The sequence below is a fragment of the Triticum dicoccoides genome, chromosome 5B, assembly GCF_002162155.2.
Source record: "Triticum dicoccoides isolate Atlit2015 ecotype Zavitan chromosome 5B, WEW_v2.0, whole genome shotgun sequence".
NCBI classification, from domain to species: domain Eukaryota; kingdom Viridiplantae; phylum Streptophyta; class Magnoliopsida; order Poales; family Poaceae; genus Triticum; species Triticum dicoccoides.
This window is the reverse complement of record NC_041389.1, coordinates 504,071,720-504,087,489: the sequence shown is the minus strand read 5'-3', so window position 1 is coordinate 504,087,489 and position 15,770 is coordinate 504,071,720. Positions and strand designations below refer to the sequence as shown.

Here is a 15,770-nt window from a genome sequence, read left to right as displayed (position 1 = left end):
AACCGCCAGGACCCCTCCAACACCTTGAGGTCGGTAATCTCATTCACCATACGGGCCACCTCGGCAGTCGGCATCTCCTTCGTACACATCCGGCTCGGGTCGTGGTGCCCGCTCATCCGACAGATCAGATGAGGGCGGCTTTGGAGCGGGAGAACCCGGCGCTTGATGAAGGCGATCAGCAGGTCGAACGCCACGAGACCCTCCGCCTCCGTCATCACCCCGAGCCGGCTGATGGCAGCAGCCGTGTCGGCCGCCACGGGCTTTGGCTTGTAGCCCCAGTTGGCCCGAGGCCCAATAGGGGGGCCGGCCTCGTAAGGCGGCAAGTTGATGAAGTCAACCGCCGGGTCGACGTTCTCCACGTAGAAATATGATTGCTGCCACAGTTTCACCGACTGTGACAGCTTGATGACCGGGAAGGCATTCTTCTTCGACGGCCGGCGCACGGCGACGAAGGCGTCGCATTCGGCCGCCATCTCCTTGGCGGAGGTGCCTAGTTTGGCGTAGAAGAAGGCTCCCCACAGCTTGATGGTGGGGAGGATGCCGAGGTAGCCCTCGCATGACGTGATGAAGGCGGACAGCAGCAACATGGTGTTGGGCGTCAAGTGGTGCGGCTGGATGTGGTTAAACTCCATGAATGAGCAGAGAAACCCACTCACCGGGAGGCCAAATCCGCGGAGGAAATGTGAGCGGAAGACGACCCGCTCGTCTCCCTGTGGCGCCGGCGAAATCTCCTCCTGCGGCGGCACCCGCACCTTGACGAAGGCCGCGTTGGGCATCCGGCACGTGGCCCGGAGGAAGGTGAGGTGATCCTCGATCACCGTCGAGCCATCCCAGTCTCCTACCTTCTCGCGCGCCATGCCGTCCGGGCGGAGCTGCGCGGGGAGGAGGAGCTCGATGACGGCAAGCTGCAGTGGCGCTACGGAGGGCACTGAGCAGCGGCAGCAGAGAGAGAGGAGGAAGAAAGAGTGGGGAGGAGGGCGCGCGTGCTCCACCGCTCCCCTACCTCCCCCTACTTATAGCCCTCGGGCTGCGAAGCCGAGGGGGCGGGACGTGGGATTGTGGGATTAACTGCGCCCGTGACCCCACGACCCCCTGATTACTACGCAGAGTTACTGCACAGTAACTCCTGCAGGAATGGCATCCGCCCGTCTCGGCCGCAGCGGATCCACCTGCGTGCCGAGGCCTAGTGGTGGCGGGCCTGACCCGCTGTCACGTCCCATCGAGAGCACGGGGTGGCAGGCTGGCCAGGCTGGCGTGCGCCGCGTGGCGTGCTCGTGGCGGGCGGCAGGCCTGGGGAAGCTTAGCAGGCACGCCATCTGTTTCCCGCCTTGGTGTTCGAAATCGGCGGACGAGCCCGCCTTGTCAAATCGGCTTCGGCAGCGGCGCGTCACAAGGCGGACCAAGCGTTCGATCAGAGCGCGGCAAGACGGGAAGCTGCTGAAACCTCGCGGACCGTCAACCGCGACGCCTCACCTTCTTGGGGGACTACTGTCGGAGTAATGGGCCACGAGTAGCCTAACCCAAGTCCCTGAGCCTTTCAATACTTTGGGCCGGCTTCTCCCCAAGAGACACCAGCATGAAGCACCGCCTTCCGGTGGCCGGCTAGCTCAACGGCCGGCTGCCCGAAGACGGCTGAGTACCAGCAGACGGCACCAAGACAGGCCGACTCCTAGCAGGCGGCCTCCGTAGAGGCCGGCTTCTAGCAGGCGGCCACCCGGCGCCCTCAGAGTCTGCGCCCATCATCAAGAGGACAAGACAGGATGAGGCTACAGTGTAGCCCCTCGCCCCTGAATCCTGGGCTTGGCGTGGCTACAGTGCCTCGTACAGGCGGAGATCTTCGCACGGCGCGACACTGTTGCCACTTCCCCCTTGACGCCATTCCTGACAGGCGGAGCCCTGTTCCCACAACGGCCTGTTGGTACGGCCTGCAGGCGGCGGGCCCTATCGGGCAGTGAGAGCTCGGAAGGCGGCGGAAGCCAGACCAGCCGGATCTAAGGGAGGCCGATTTCCAACAGGCGGCCAGTTCCTCCCTCTAGGCCCGAGCACCATTAACCAGATGGGGCGAGGTGTTGCTACAATGATCTTCCCCCAGGCGGCGACACTGTAGCCACGCTCCCCTGACCAAGCCCGCGTCATTAGTGTCACGGCTATAGTGATCAGCCACCAACCAGACCCGCCAGCGGCGGGACCGGCCTGCCGGCTCCATACCAGACTAGTCGGAGGGGCCCACCAGGCGGCGGGCCCCAGCTGCCGGCGACCAGAGACACTGACAGCCGGGTCCGGCACCCGGCCAAATTACCATTGTACCCCTGGGGGGTAGGCCTATATAAACCCCCCAGGGCGCCCATGCAAAGGGTTCCCAACCTGTTAGAACTAGCTTCCACCCTAGAGGAGGAAGAGAGCTAGCCCTGCCTCCTTCTATCCCTAGCATACAGCTCGAGGAGCACCATTGTACTCACTAGTGCCTTAGTGATCATGCGGAGACCCCGCAGAGCAGGACTAGGGGTGTTATCTCCTAGGAGAGCCCCAAACCTGGATAAAGTGCGCCGGCGTTCGTGTCTACGCCTCATCCCGCTTCCAGGCACCGGTGACGTTCTACTCGCTCCCACCATGATAAGCCATCCTTTGGCATATGTCGCACCCAACCCCCGACATAGATCATCTCTACTTTGTACTCCACCCAAACTCAATAAATCACAAGCAAGAGCAGAGTTCTATCTATCAGGAGAGCCCGAACCTAGGTAAAAACTCATGTCATCATTACTATCATCTCTAAACTCTTAGTTCGAGACCCCTACCCGAGATCCGTTGGATTTAGCTCCACCACCATTTGCCCGACCTGGTCTCAAAAGCTCTAGGCCGAAGCCCACCATGTAAGCCCACGGACACGAGCAACATGAGGCTGCACACGTACTCGCACCAGGTCGAGCGCCCCATCAGCATGTGATTCTCGCCCATCACCTACGCCGAGCGTCGAGATCCGTTGGCAAGTCCCTTGACCACATGTTCGCGGGAGGAACCAGACGCCGACGTGGGCCCCGCCGCGGCCGTCGACCGCGCGAGCTTTGCTGGCGACGACGGAAGGAACGAGGGAGTGGGAGGGGAGGCTGGGCTAGAGGGAGGCGACGCCGCCCGAGTCGCCTCAGGGGCGAGTACCACTCTCTTTTAGGCCCTGGGTGTTGGAAAGGATCTAAATGTGGATAATGGATTATCTTGGTCAAGTGTCACGTAAAACCTAAGACCATTCATGCAATAGAACCATTTTTCATTAGTACAAACAATGGTGGACATATCCTGAAATTTTTTTATGGTACCCTATACTGCTATAGATGAAAGTGAGCAGTATACAATCATCTACGCCGTTGATTTCCCGAGGGCAGTCTCGTCAGATTTCCTTTTTCCAGAATAACGCTAACCCATCAGAAATTAGTGTGTTCTTCCTGGTTGTGATGTCGCCCTGTTCCCCGCCGCCCACTCGACGAGTAGTCGGCTCCGCCGTGGTCGAACTCGCCACTACGTCCTGGCTTCACAGCTCGCCCTCGCCACTGGCCTCCGCCCGCGTGCTTGACCTAGAGCGTCGGACGTTGGTCGACCTGGCCGTGGTGTTCTGGAACCTCCAGCCGCGCCTCGTATCACCCTCATTGTATGTCCACGTCCTAGTCAGTATAAGTCACCTTCTCGACGGAAATGTTCTTTTTTTGGTTGATTGATAGAGTCCATCGATTGGCGGCTTCTGAAATACTACCTCTAATTTCCCTCGCTATATGGCGCCTGACAGTTGCGTGCGGCCCTGCCGAAGAAGAGGAGCTCGTTGGAATCGCGCTCAGTCCACGGTCATGGCTGAGTAAGGACGCGGAAGAAGATGAGATGCAACGGCGGCGCCGGCAGAGAGGAAGGGGAGCCGGGAGGAGAGAAGGCCTCGTCAAGGAAGACGATGCAGGTGCACTGACGGTGGACGATCATGGCCGGCGGCGTAGCAGCATCGGTCCACGAGCATGGTCAACAATATGGAAGTGACGAGGCGGCCGCTAGAATCCTAGCCGACGGGCGCGTGCTTACAGCCGAGAAGAACAAGTGAAGAGAACGAGTTCGCTCGGTCATGAGGCGGGCTGACTTTTTTTTTCTTCCTAAATCAGCCTCATGGCAAGTATACTGCTGCACCTGGAGCGGCCAGTGGTACCGATACTGCTGGCGATGGTCCTCGCGCAGTTGAGCAATATGGATGGATCACCACCCTTGGATTTTGATAATAGACGGTCCATATCTATTAGGGGGTACAGTAAAAGAGCTCGTGTTGGAAAGGATCTAAATGTGGATAATGGATTATCTTGGTCAAGTGTCACGTAAAACCTAAGACCATTCATGCAATAGAACCATTTTTCATTAGTACAAACAATGGTGGACATATCCTGAAAATTTTGCTCGTTTTAGTTGAATCCAGCAAACAATTCCAGTAAGTTGGAGAACAATGGGAAGAAGTCACCTTCGTCTTCGTCGCTGTTGCACACCATCATAATCTGCAATGTCATCCCAGTTTATCGGTTCATTCATACCCATTCGGTCACGGGAACAGAAGTACAGACGAGAAGTACAGACGTACTACGTGATAGGGCTAGCTCGGTGGTCTCGAGCTACCCCATGCATTTGGAAAGACTCCATGGAACTCTCCAGGTTTTTTCTGACTTTTATTTATGTCTTCGTCCTCTCGTGTGCATGGCACTTCAATCAATAGTACGACACCGTACATGCAATGATGTGAACAGCTAGCCCTGTTCCAAATCGAAATATACATACAGTACACTCATTTGTACTCGTAGGCAGTATGTATATAGTACTCCGACCGATGGCAACGGAGTGGCGAGTCGGATCACAGGCTCAGAGCCTGCCGTCGGCGGAGGTCCACCTGTCGAGCATGGCGAGGCACTCCTTGGGGCGGTACTCGGGCGCGGTGTGGCCGCCGCCCTTGACGGTGGCGAAGGTGAGGTTGTGGGCGTACTCCGTCGTGAACCCGGCGACCTGCCGGTTGGCGTACCACGGCCGCCACGGCGCCACCGCGGGGTACCCCAGCGTCCGGATCCACGCCTGCGTGCCCACGAAGGTCATGTCCAGGTCGTGGTCGCCGTTGTACACCAGCGCGCGGTAGCCGCGCCGCGTCAGGTTGGCGTGGTAGGGCACGGTGCTGTACACGTCGTGCCGGAAGTGCGTCAGCGTGACGCACCGGCTCCACGCGCCGACCGACCCCTCCCGGATGCCCAGCGTCGCCCTCACCTCCGCGTCGTCCGCCCAGGTGTAGGACAGCCGGTACCCGTTGTCCCGGCACTCCACCGGGAGCGCCAGCCGGTCCGCCTCCTGCACCAGCAGCCTCGCCGACCTTCTCCTCGTGCCCGTGGAGAGGATGCTGCTGATTGGGGTCGTCGGAGGGCGCAGCGCCAGGCCGCACATGGGCTCGAGGATGTGCACCGGGTTGACGGCGAAGGTGGCCATGGTGATCGCCATGAGCGCGTTGGCGCACTGCACGTTCCTGGGCGTCGTCACGAAGTCCCCGCCGCAGCTGCCCTTCGCCGCCTCGTAGAGCTCGTCGGAGATGAGCCCCATGCCGTGCATGAAGGGGACCTTGCCGCCGGAGTCGTACTTGTCGTCGGTGCCGGCGTTGCCCACCAGGTACCCCTTGAGGTTCAGCCCTCCCTTATCCGGCTGGTCGGCGATCTCGAGCGCGGCGACCGGGACGGTGTACCCGGAGTAGGAGTCGCCGCCGATGTAGAGTGGGTTGGAGGCGAACTCAGGGTGATCAGCGATCCACCGCTGCAGGAACACCCGGAGGTGCGTGCCGGTGCCGGTGAGGCTGACGTCGAGGCCCTCCTCGTCGCGCGCATAGGAGAAGCCGGTGCCCACGGGCGCGTCGAGGAAGATGACGTTGCTGACCCGGGTCCACGAGTCCTCGAAGTAGACGAGGCGCGGGAAGCCCTCGGTGTACCCCGCCACGTCGAACTTGAGGGGCCCGATCTCGAAGAGGAGGCCCGAGAGCGCGGAGCAGCCGGGGCCGCCGGTGATCCAGAGGATGAGCGGGTCCTCCCGCGGGCTGCGCTCCGACTGGATGAAGTAGTAGAAGAGCTCGGCGCCGTGCGCCTCGTCCACCTCCACGTACCCGGTCTCCAGGGCGAAGGGCAGCGGGCCGTCGAACCCCTTGACGTGCGTGATCGTGTTCCTCTCCTTCCCCGCCGCCGCCGCCGCCGCGTGGCCGTGGCTGGCGGTGACCACGAGGAGCAGCAGCAGCAGCAGCAGCTTGGCCATGCCCATGCACATGTCCATCTCGAAGCAAATCAGCTGGACAGCGGCGCTAGTGTGTGGAGGAGTGGAGGCAGCTATGTTGCAGCGTGGGAGTGCAAGTGGCGACGCCGTCCAGATGTAACAAATCTGCCGGCGTGAGCGTGAGGACCTAAGATCTTATCGAGACGAACGGCGCACACGGCATATGTACGAGAGGTGCGGTCACTGATCACGTAAGCTACTTGGTCGGTTTCCGGAGAGACCGATCAACCTCGATCGACAATTCATACGTCCGATTGCAACGATGATGAGAAGTAAACTCGCGACCGCGACAGCATACTACACCCCGCAATTTTCTCCGTACGGTTCCAAAGATGCAATCCTGACCGTTTAAAAACACTTCACTTCCCCCTTAAGTCTAATCTCTCGACTCGTCTTCTTCTTTTTTGCGAGTGTTGACTCGTCTACTATTATTCACCTGCAGAGTGTAAAAACCGTTTGGATTTGGGGCCCTATGTTCAAACTGACAACAGTTTCATAAAAAGAACCAAATAATGGTTGGTTAGAGCAACTGCAATAACTTCCCGAAACCAATCGTTTTACGGGATGTCTGTATAATTTAGGGTGAGTTGTCTCACACCTACTTTTCTCAGTTCCTTTCTCCAAAATTATTTTTTTGCATTTTCCATTAAACAAGCATACAAACGGCTTAGGGCCAGCGTCAGTCACAGGGGCGAGCAACGACGCGGCTCAGGGAGGCACGACGGCAAGTGGCAGCGCGTGTCGACGGTGGTTCAATGAGTGGCGCCGCGTTGTGGCGGTTGTTGACACCAGATTTTGGCACGGTCAATAACTTATTTAAAATGGCGTCAAATGGAGAAGTGATCTTCATGAAAGAGTTCCGTATTGTCGATATGAACATGTTTGAAGTTTGGGTCATCGCAGTCCGATTTCATCTCGAAGGCCGAAACTATGCTCAAAGTACTAAGATCTTATATTCAGAGTACAGTTTGGCTGATTAAGCCCCCAAGACGACCTTAAATGGAAACATTATCTACATGGATTGTCTTTGTCTCGTCGAAAAGGTCGATTTTGATATAAAAATCGTTCCAATCCGAGTTCGTATGCAAAAGTTAGAGCCATCGGAATACAGCCCTGTCAGGAGGCAAAAAACTGGCGCGCCCCACCAGACAGCCTGTCTGATGGGTAGCGCGAGGATAGCCTATTTTGCGCGACCGATTTGACCCTCAAGATGACTTCTGATCAAAAAACGTTCAACATAAAAGTTGCTCGTCTCGTCGAAACGGTCAAGATTGCTTTTGGGCTCGTTTCCATCCGAGATCTTTTACCACCACAAAAAAGACCCACGAGATGCAGCAAGTTTAAACCGAACAGTTTTGGAAAGTTCGGACAAAACCAATCCGAATTTGACTAGGGTTTTGAACGTGAATCCAAGCCTTTTCCTTGCATGGGAAGTCCAGCCGCCTCTTATATACCTAAAGGTTGACGGCCGATTGAACAACACACAATCGAACAATCATCTACCACTTTTATCTTTTATCTTTTCTCCTTAACCCTAGTTCTTCTTCTTCCTCGTTCTTCGTCTGTTCTTCTTGTTGAAGGGCGGCGAATCTCGAGGCCCTAGGGGCGATCACGTCGACCTAGGGCAGCCCATAGCCTCCACGCGTCCTGACGGGGTCCCTCCCGGGCGTGTGGGGTTTCGGGTCTACAAAAACGCCCGCCGGATTGTCTTGTGTACCGCGCTTCCGGCGGGTCTCCTTCGACATGAGCTGCGGTGCATCACCCCCGGTGTCGAGGGTACACAGCGACGTGTTCGTGTGTGAACACACTTTTTGGCGACTCCGCTGGGGACGAAGCTTTGAACGGTCTCCAGCCCGTTCTTGCTACGAAGAGATCGTCATCTAGGGTTTGCAATCTACAAAGGTAACATGAATACCCAATTCACTTATGTAGATGCAAATAATACATATGTTGTTGCTAGATCGTCTAATGAGTATATTGTATCGGCTAGCCCTAGTTTTATCAATCATGCATCTAATTATGTGCAACAGCCGATTCAGAATAATCTTCATGCTTCAACTTCATATAATTTTAGCAACATGCAACATATGTATCCCAACTCCCATGCATCGGCAACCCCACAAATCTATATGCCGATGAACAACATGAGGAGTTCGGTTAATCATGTTGAGACACCCCATGTAGGAACTTCCAATAGTATGCAACAAAGTGTTTCGACTTTTTATTCATCGGCAAATAACTTGCAGTATGTTAATCCAAACGTGCCAGTGGATAGGGGAATTGGCCATGCCACTACTTGTTATTCGGCCAATTACCCTCAAACATCGTATGCTACACCTCATGCTACGAATTTTTCGGCACCATACGCAATTGTAGATATTCGTGATTCGGCTCCGCACCTTCATGCTCATGGCCGAATAAGTGAGAATTCTACCAGAGCGCATGTGTCTTTACCTAGTAACGTAGCATATCATGTTGCCCCTGCACAATTACAGAAATTCGGCAACACACCATTGCCGAAAGCGTCTCAAAGTATTGGGGGGCAATCCGATGAAGATTGGGCTGAAATTGGTCGAAAAAAGCTTAAAGATAGACTAGCTACAATGTTTGCTGAATTTAGACAAGAACAAGCAACCTTGCAAATCAAAGAAAGAAAGAGTGGTGATTCGGATAACAAAGTTAATTCGGTTATTAAAAAAGCCGAATCAAATAGTATGTGTACCGAATCTATCAAAGAAAAAGAAAAGGAGGATGCCAAGGCATTGGAGAGTCATTCAAAAGTGGAACAAAGTATTATTCAAGTGATACAACCATCATGCTCTCCCAACGTAAGTGAAGAGGTATGTCTAGCAAGTGACTTGCCTATCTTCCGATTTGGTCGCAACTTTATTGTCGATGCTTCTATAAGAAAAATTCTAATAAGTAATTTTGAAAGACCAATGAACAAGGGTAATTTACTTGTTAGCAACAAAATTGTTATAGACTATATCGGTCAACCCATTGCACCATTTATAAAGACCGATAATGACTTATTGTTGTGGCCAAAGCTTTCCCCGTTGCTTTATCTAAAGTTCATATCTAGTTGGGTAGCTTTGCTTATTTCTTACTTGGCTTGCACTTTGTCTCAATTGAGACATGTGTGTTCTAAATATTTTCGTATCGAAAGTTTAAAGCCAAGGTTAATTTCTTTTGAGAAATCCGATGCTAATATAATATCTTATCCAAAGACACCGGAGATAGAGTGGAAAACACAATGTATAGCCGAATGGGAAGATTCTAAATCTGAACCATTCGTTTGCTTATCTTCAAAGCCGTTCACACAGCAAGATCGGCTAGAAAGCAAGAAGTTTACCTTCAATTCAAGCATGTGTGACCAAATATTTGATTTATTGCTGAAAAATAATTACATAAGAATTCTTGATCACCATGTCAAGCCATCAGTTCAAGGACGAATATATTGTAGGTTGCATCATTGGTTCAAACATAATTTTAAGGATTGCAATATGTTTCGTCAAATAGTTAAATCGGCCATTGAAAAAGGACGATTGAAATTTGTTGAGACACCAAGAGATGACCAGTCTATTCCGATTGGTCTCGACGGTAGAAAGTTTTTGCATCGGCTGCTTCAAGCCGATCCATTTAAAGAGGAGGTAAAAACTGCAGGTGATGGGGTCAAGCTTTCAAGTAAAGAAGTTGTTGAAGAGCATAATGAATATAATTTTAAGGGCAAGAATTCCATCGAAGCTACAATGGAGACACCAAGGACTGGGGGGCAGCAAGCAAATCCAATGATTGGTGCAAGCACAACCAAAGGAAACAAAGGCCAAAATAAGCGCAAGTGTAAGAGATCAAAAATCACCTTCGCTGAACTATTGGATAAATATCAAAAGAAGAGTGAAGAGAAGAATGCTTATCGGCCAAATCATGCAAAGAAACTAAGATCACCTCCAAGGCGCAAATATGAGGATTGGTATTGGCAAAGTGATAATTTTAATGCAACATATTCATATCCTTATTTTGGGCTGCCAATGCCAATGCCGTGGATGCCTCCCTATGCTCATATAGATACATATTCATCATGGGACAGGTATGATACAAGGACACATTCTCCATCTTATTCTAGACCATCTCACCAATACTATGCAGCTCCAAGGAGATCAACATTTGAACAATCACGCGTCAAAGACCGTTTCAATCATAAAGAATCGATCTGGTGCACAAGGAAGAATAAGGAGGTGGTCGAGCAAATCTACCGCGTCAAAAGAGATGGTCGTAAGAGTGCCACTTCAGATATGATCTCAAATGAAAAAGAGCCAATTAAAGTGTTGACATTGGCTACAAAAGGCAACGAGGCAAGTCAATCAAGTGCCAAATCTGAAGGGAAGAAGTTGAGAGTGCACAAGGTAAAACAAGAATTGCCATTACTTCAAATAAAATTGCAGCTGGGATGCCCACTCGACTTATCGTATTGGCAAAAGAAGGAGTTGCGGAAGCTTAGTGCACAAGAACTTGAAAAGAGAAATATGGCGTGGGTTCCCAAAGTAAATATTCAAAATAAGAATTATGTGTGAGCTTCCTTTACAAAGAGTGCGACAAAGGTGAAGAAGGAAAAGAGTGAAAGCTACGAAGGACCAAGCCGAAGGTTTCAACATCTTCGGTCCACACATTATCCATTTTCTTCAACAATGCCGTTGATGCCTATGCCATGGAATTCTTCATCAGGTATGGTTGGTTACCCTCAATGGACTTATTTTAATCCATGGATAAAATATAATTTCTTACATCATGAAAGGGTATTACCAAATCATTATATGTTCGATTAGCTTCACTTTTGTTGCTAATCTAAATGGCCGATATATACTTATCGTCTTAAGAATATGCAAAATGGCCGATGGAGTGTTGACATCGTCCTTAGAACAAGCTATGCGGAAGTTATTTTTCGGCACACAAACTTTGCCGAAAAACAGGGGGGCATGTGTTGACACCAGATTTTGGCACGGTTAATAACTTATTTAAGATGGCGTCAAATGGAGAAGTGATCTTCATGAAAGAGTTTCGTATTGTCGATATGAACATATTTGGAGTTTGGGTCATCGCAGTCCGATTTCATCTCGAAGGCCGAAACTATGCTCAAAGTACTAAGATCTTATATTCAGAGTACAGTTTGGCTGATTAAGCCTCCAAGACGACCTTAAATGGAAACATTATCTACATGGATTGTCTTCGTCTCGTCGAAACGGTCGATTTTGATATAAAAATCGTTCCAATCCGAGTTCGTATGCAAAAATAAAAGCCATCGAAATACAGCCCTATCAGGAGGCAAAAAACTGGCGCGCCCCACCAGACACCCTGTCTGATGGGTAGCGCGAGGATAGCCTGTTTTGCGCGACCGATTTGACTCTCAAGATGACTTCTGATCAAAAAACGTTCAACATAAAAGTTGTTCGTCTCGTCGAAACGGTCAAGATTGCTTTTGGGCTCGTTTCCATCCGAGATCGTTTACCACCACAAAAAAGACCCGCAAGATGCAGCCAGTTTAAACCGAACAGTTTTGGAAAGCTCGAACAAAACCAATCCGAATTTGACTAGGGTTTTGGACGTGAATCCAAACCTTTTCCTTGCACGGGAAGTCCAGCCGCCTCTTATATACCTAAGGGGTGACGGCCGATTGAACAACACACAATCGAACAATCATCTACCACTTTTATCTTTTATCTTTTCTCCTTAACCCTAGTTCTTCTTCTTCCTCGTTCTTCGTATGTTCTTCTTGTTGCAGGGCGGCGAATCTCGAGGCCCTAGGGGCGATCAGGTCGACCTAGGGCAGCCCATAGCCTCCACGCGTCCTGACGGGGTCCCTCCCGGGCGTGTGGGGTTTCGGGTCTACAAAAGCGCCCGCCGGATTGTCTTGCGTACCGCGCTTCCGGCGGGTCTCCTTCGACGTGAGCTGCGGTGCATCACCCCCGGTGTCGAGGGTACACGGCGACGTGTTCGTGTGTGAACAGCGGTGACCCGGCATCAGGACGAGGCGCGCGCCCTGAGCTTTTAGGCGGTTTTCTACCCTCCAAAATATATGGGAGGGTGATGACGGCGACGCGCCTTCGGCTCGCTTCAGTGCTTGTAGTCGCCACTAGATGGTCTGTGGGTCTGGATGTAATTTTTATTATTTCTGATGTCCGTTCTACTGGCATGATTGAAAATGAATAGATTGAAAGTATTCCCACCAAAAAAAGCGAATGGAAGTTTGGATGAATTATACGGGATCCCCTACAAACAGGGGTTTGCAGGATCTGTTGCAGGGCAATTTTTACCTCAACTTCCTGGTAGTTTTTTTTATGAATACAAAAGCTATTGGAGTTGCTCTAAGGAGGGTGGCCATACCCCGGGCTATCAGGGATCAAACCTTAGGTAATGCACATTTTTTTCAGCTCAAGGCAATGTTCCTGTCAATAGCTAGAGTATGTGGTGACTTCATCAATTTTGAAGCTCCACAACTCTGACCCCATCCTCGGTAGGTGTTGTGTGATGTGTGAGTGTATGCATGTGTGAATCTACCTTGTAACTCCTCGGTGTTTCTAAAAAGACTCTTTGATGCATATGATCGCCTAGTCAATAAGATGAGTTAAGAAACTTGGGCAAACGAGGAAAAGTTTGATAATTATCTTTGTCAAAAACAAAGATAATTTGAAAAGAAAACTAGGGGAAAAAATCATTTGCAGAAAACTAAGATAATTTGAAATGAAAACTAGGAAAAGGTGATTTAAAAAAATTAATGCGACCAAAAACAAGAAACCAGTTGTGTACAAAACAGCAAGCTTACACAAGGATATTTTGACTTGAAATTGATCAGAAAACATCTATAACGATAAAATGTTTAGAAAAATGTGGAACAAAAAGATTCTAAAAGTTTTGAGAGCTTTCAAAAGTAATAGTTGTTTATATCTAGTCCGATGTTCAAACTAAAAATGGTATGATAATGTCACGACACCATGACTTGTCAAATTAGGGCAAATGAAGTAGAAAAGAAAATAAATAAACAAAATATTGAAAAGAAATATTTTGTCGAAAACTTAACTAACTCGAAAAGAAAACAATGAAAACTGATGTTAAAATTTATAAATATATGCAAACAAAAACAAGAAACTAATCGTAAAAAATGTATAAAATTATAGAAAAAGTATACTTTAAAATTAAAATTGTCTAGGAACATCTATAAACATATCAAAATTTCAAAAAGTTTTAGATAATGAGGAATAGTCCAAAATACAATTACAAATGTAAAAAAATGTCTACATGGATTGTTTTTGTCTAATTCAATTCTGTTTCAGAATATATGTGTTTGTTAGGCATAAATTCCTAGGGGGTCATTAACATTTCTTATATATTTTAGCTCCTGTTGGTCTTCAACTTTCTTGTTTTCCCAACTTATTTTTGGCTAATTGTATGTCTTTTGACCTCGTCGTCAAAAGAAAAATAATTGGGTAATTGACCAACTTTTAGGCATTTATTAATGTTTTGAGAAACAAGAATGGCGAGAGTTGAGATACCAAGCCAATAAGTTGAGAGCCTACTGGCTACTACCTACCTTAGTAAACAAAAACGGAATTATAACAAGATGATTAATGTGAGAGAGGGGTGGGGAAAACAATGCTTTCGTATTTGTGTATACTCATATGGAGCATATGTCTTACAATGAGAAGCGTGGGGAAAACAAATTGTATACGGCCGGCGGGGTGGGTGATGAAAACTAGGAGCGAGAGATCGTTAGATGGCGACCGGGATATGCAAGTATGGCCGGGGACGGTGTCAATCAACACACATAGCAGGACGTAGTGCATTTGTTTTGGCTTCTCCGTTTGTCCTTTCCTCCTTCCATCATAGGGACTATACGATACGACGCACTCTGCCTAAACGGCAACCGCTAGTCTTACATATGTTCGTCGGATAGCTAGCTAGCGCCACTGGTCGATGGACAGAGGTTTGCGTTCCGTATCAATCACCACCGTCTCCTGCCGAGCTACCTACCGAGACCTTTCGAAACTTGGAAAAATCATGGAGCAGATCACTTCTAGAATCCTGGCGATAGACGTTTGATTCCGCCCGTCTCATAATATAAAATATAAGAGTGTTTTTATCTATAATATCAAAAATCTGTGTCTAGATCTCATTCGACTGAGATTAAGAGAGAAAACTGAAGGAAAAAAAGATATACAAATCTCAATGTAAAATCTCATGGACTCGGAGGATTGAGATGTCAACAGAGATATGATGCCATATGAAGAAGCAGAGTGTGGCCTGCTAAGGGAAAAAAATTATATGAGACCAGGTCTCACGGTTAGCAGGTAAGACCCATCCTGATGGATGACATGTGGCATTCACAAATCACAAAGCATCTAATCTTTCCCCTCCTGATTTTAAGTGGGGGGTGGGGTAGATGTTTTGTGATTTACGTGGCAAGGTAGGGGTGGCACGGACTAAGAGAAGTTTATCCAACACCATCGTTAACTGGATTTTTGAGTGAATATACCATAAGCATAATCTTTTTCAATAAAATTGTCACACAATAAATCAACAAAACCTAAAGTCGTTTCAGTTACCCTTCTAACTTCCTCTGTTTCTAAATATAAGCCTTTTTAAAGATTTCCATACGTACTATATGCGGATGTATATAGTTTTAGAGTGTACATTCACTCATTTTGCTCCCTATGTAGTTCATATTGAAATCTCTAAAAAGGCATATATTTAGGAACAGATGGAGTGCCTACTAAGTACTTTATATGGTCCAAAGAAAGGCGGCTATGATACACATGAGTAAGATTTGTGTTGTTTTCTGGATCGCATCTTTGAACAAGCAATGATATATTTTGGTGATCTGAATCACACACAAGGAGCAGTTTTTTCTTTTCTTCTTAAAACCTCCTCAAACCAGTGAGGCTAACAGACATGACCAACATGCGCAAAGCTAAAGCGCCACATCTTGAAAATCATACGCAAGTAGCACTGCCAACATGAACAGCACCAGCAGCGCAACAGCAGCAGTTATAGGCCCTGTTTGGTTCATCTTTTATCGACGGATTCCGCTGCCGCACAGTAGAATCTGAACCAAAGGGCGAACCCAGCAGAATCCGATTCCAAAAGTCCGCTGCCAAAATCTGAACCAAAATCGGAAGCAGCCCAGGACGTGCTTTTCAAAATCTGATTCCGCTGCGAGCCAAAATTTGAAAAAGCTGTATCATCTGGTTTGCCAAATGACCTACATCTTTATCACATCAGATTTTCCACAGTTGTTTTTCCATAGCAGATTTTTCACAGCTGCTTTTAGAAATCCACAGCCGAACCAAACAGGGCCATAACCCCACATCGCACAAACACCAGCTGCAGCCACCGCCACAAAAGACGGTGATATTTTGCCCCACATGATAAGTCAAACATGGGTACTTCTTCAAAACCCAGACCCGAAGCGA

The 15,770-nt window shown here is 49.3% G+C and overlaps 1 protein-coding gene across 1 annotated transcript; it reads right to left on the bottom strand.

Annotated features, from left to right (window-relative positions):
• Positions 1-4,405: 4,405 nt before the first annotated feature.
• On the bottom strand, positions 4,406-6,468 carry LOC119311184 (serine carboxypeptidase-like 2). Its single transcript, XM_037586815.1, has one exon. It carries the CDS (start codon positions 6,307-6,309, stop codon positions 4,876-4,878), a length of 1,434 nt encoding a protein of 477 aa, XP_037442712.1. The 5' UTR covers positions 6,310-6,468; the 3' UTR covers positions 4,406-4,875.
• Between the last annotated feature and the right edge of the window lie 9,302 nt (positions 6,469-15,770).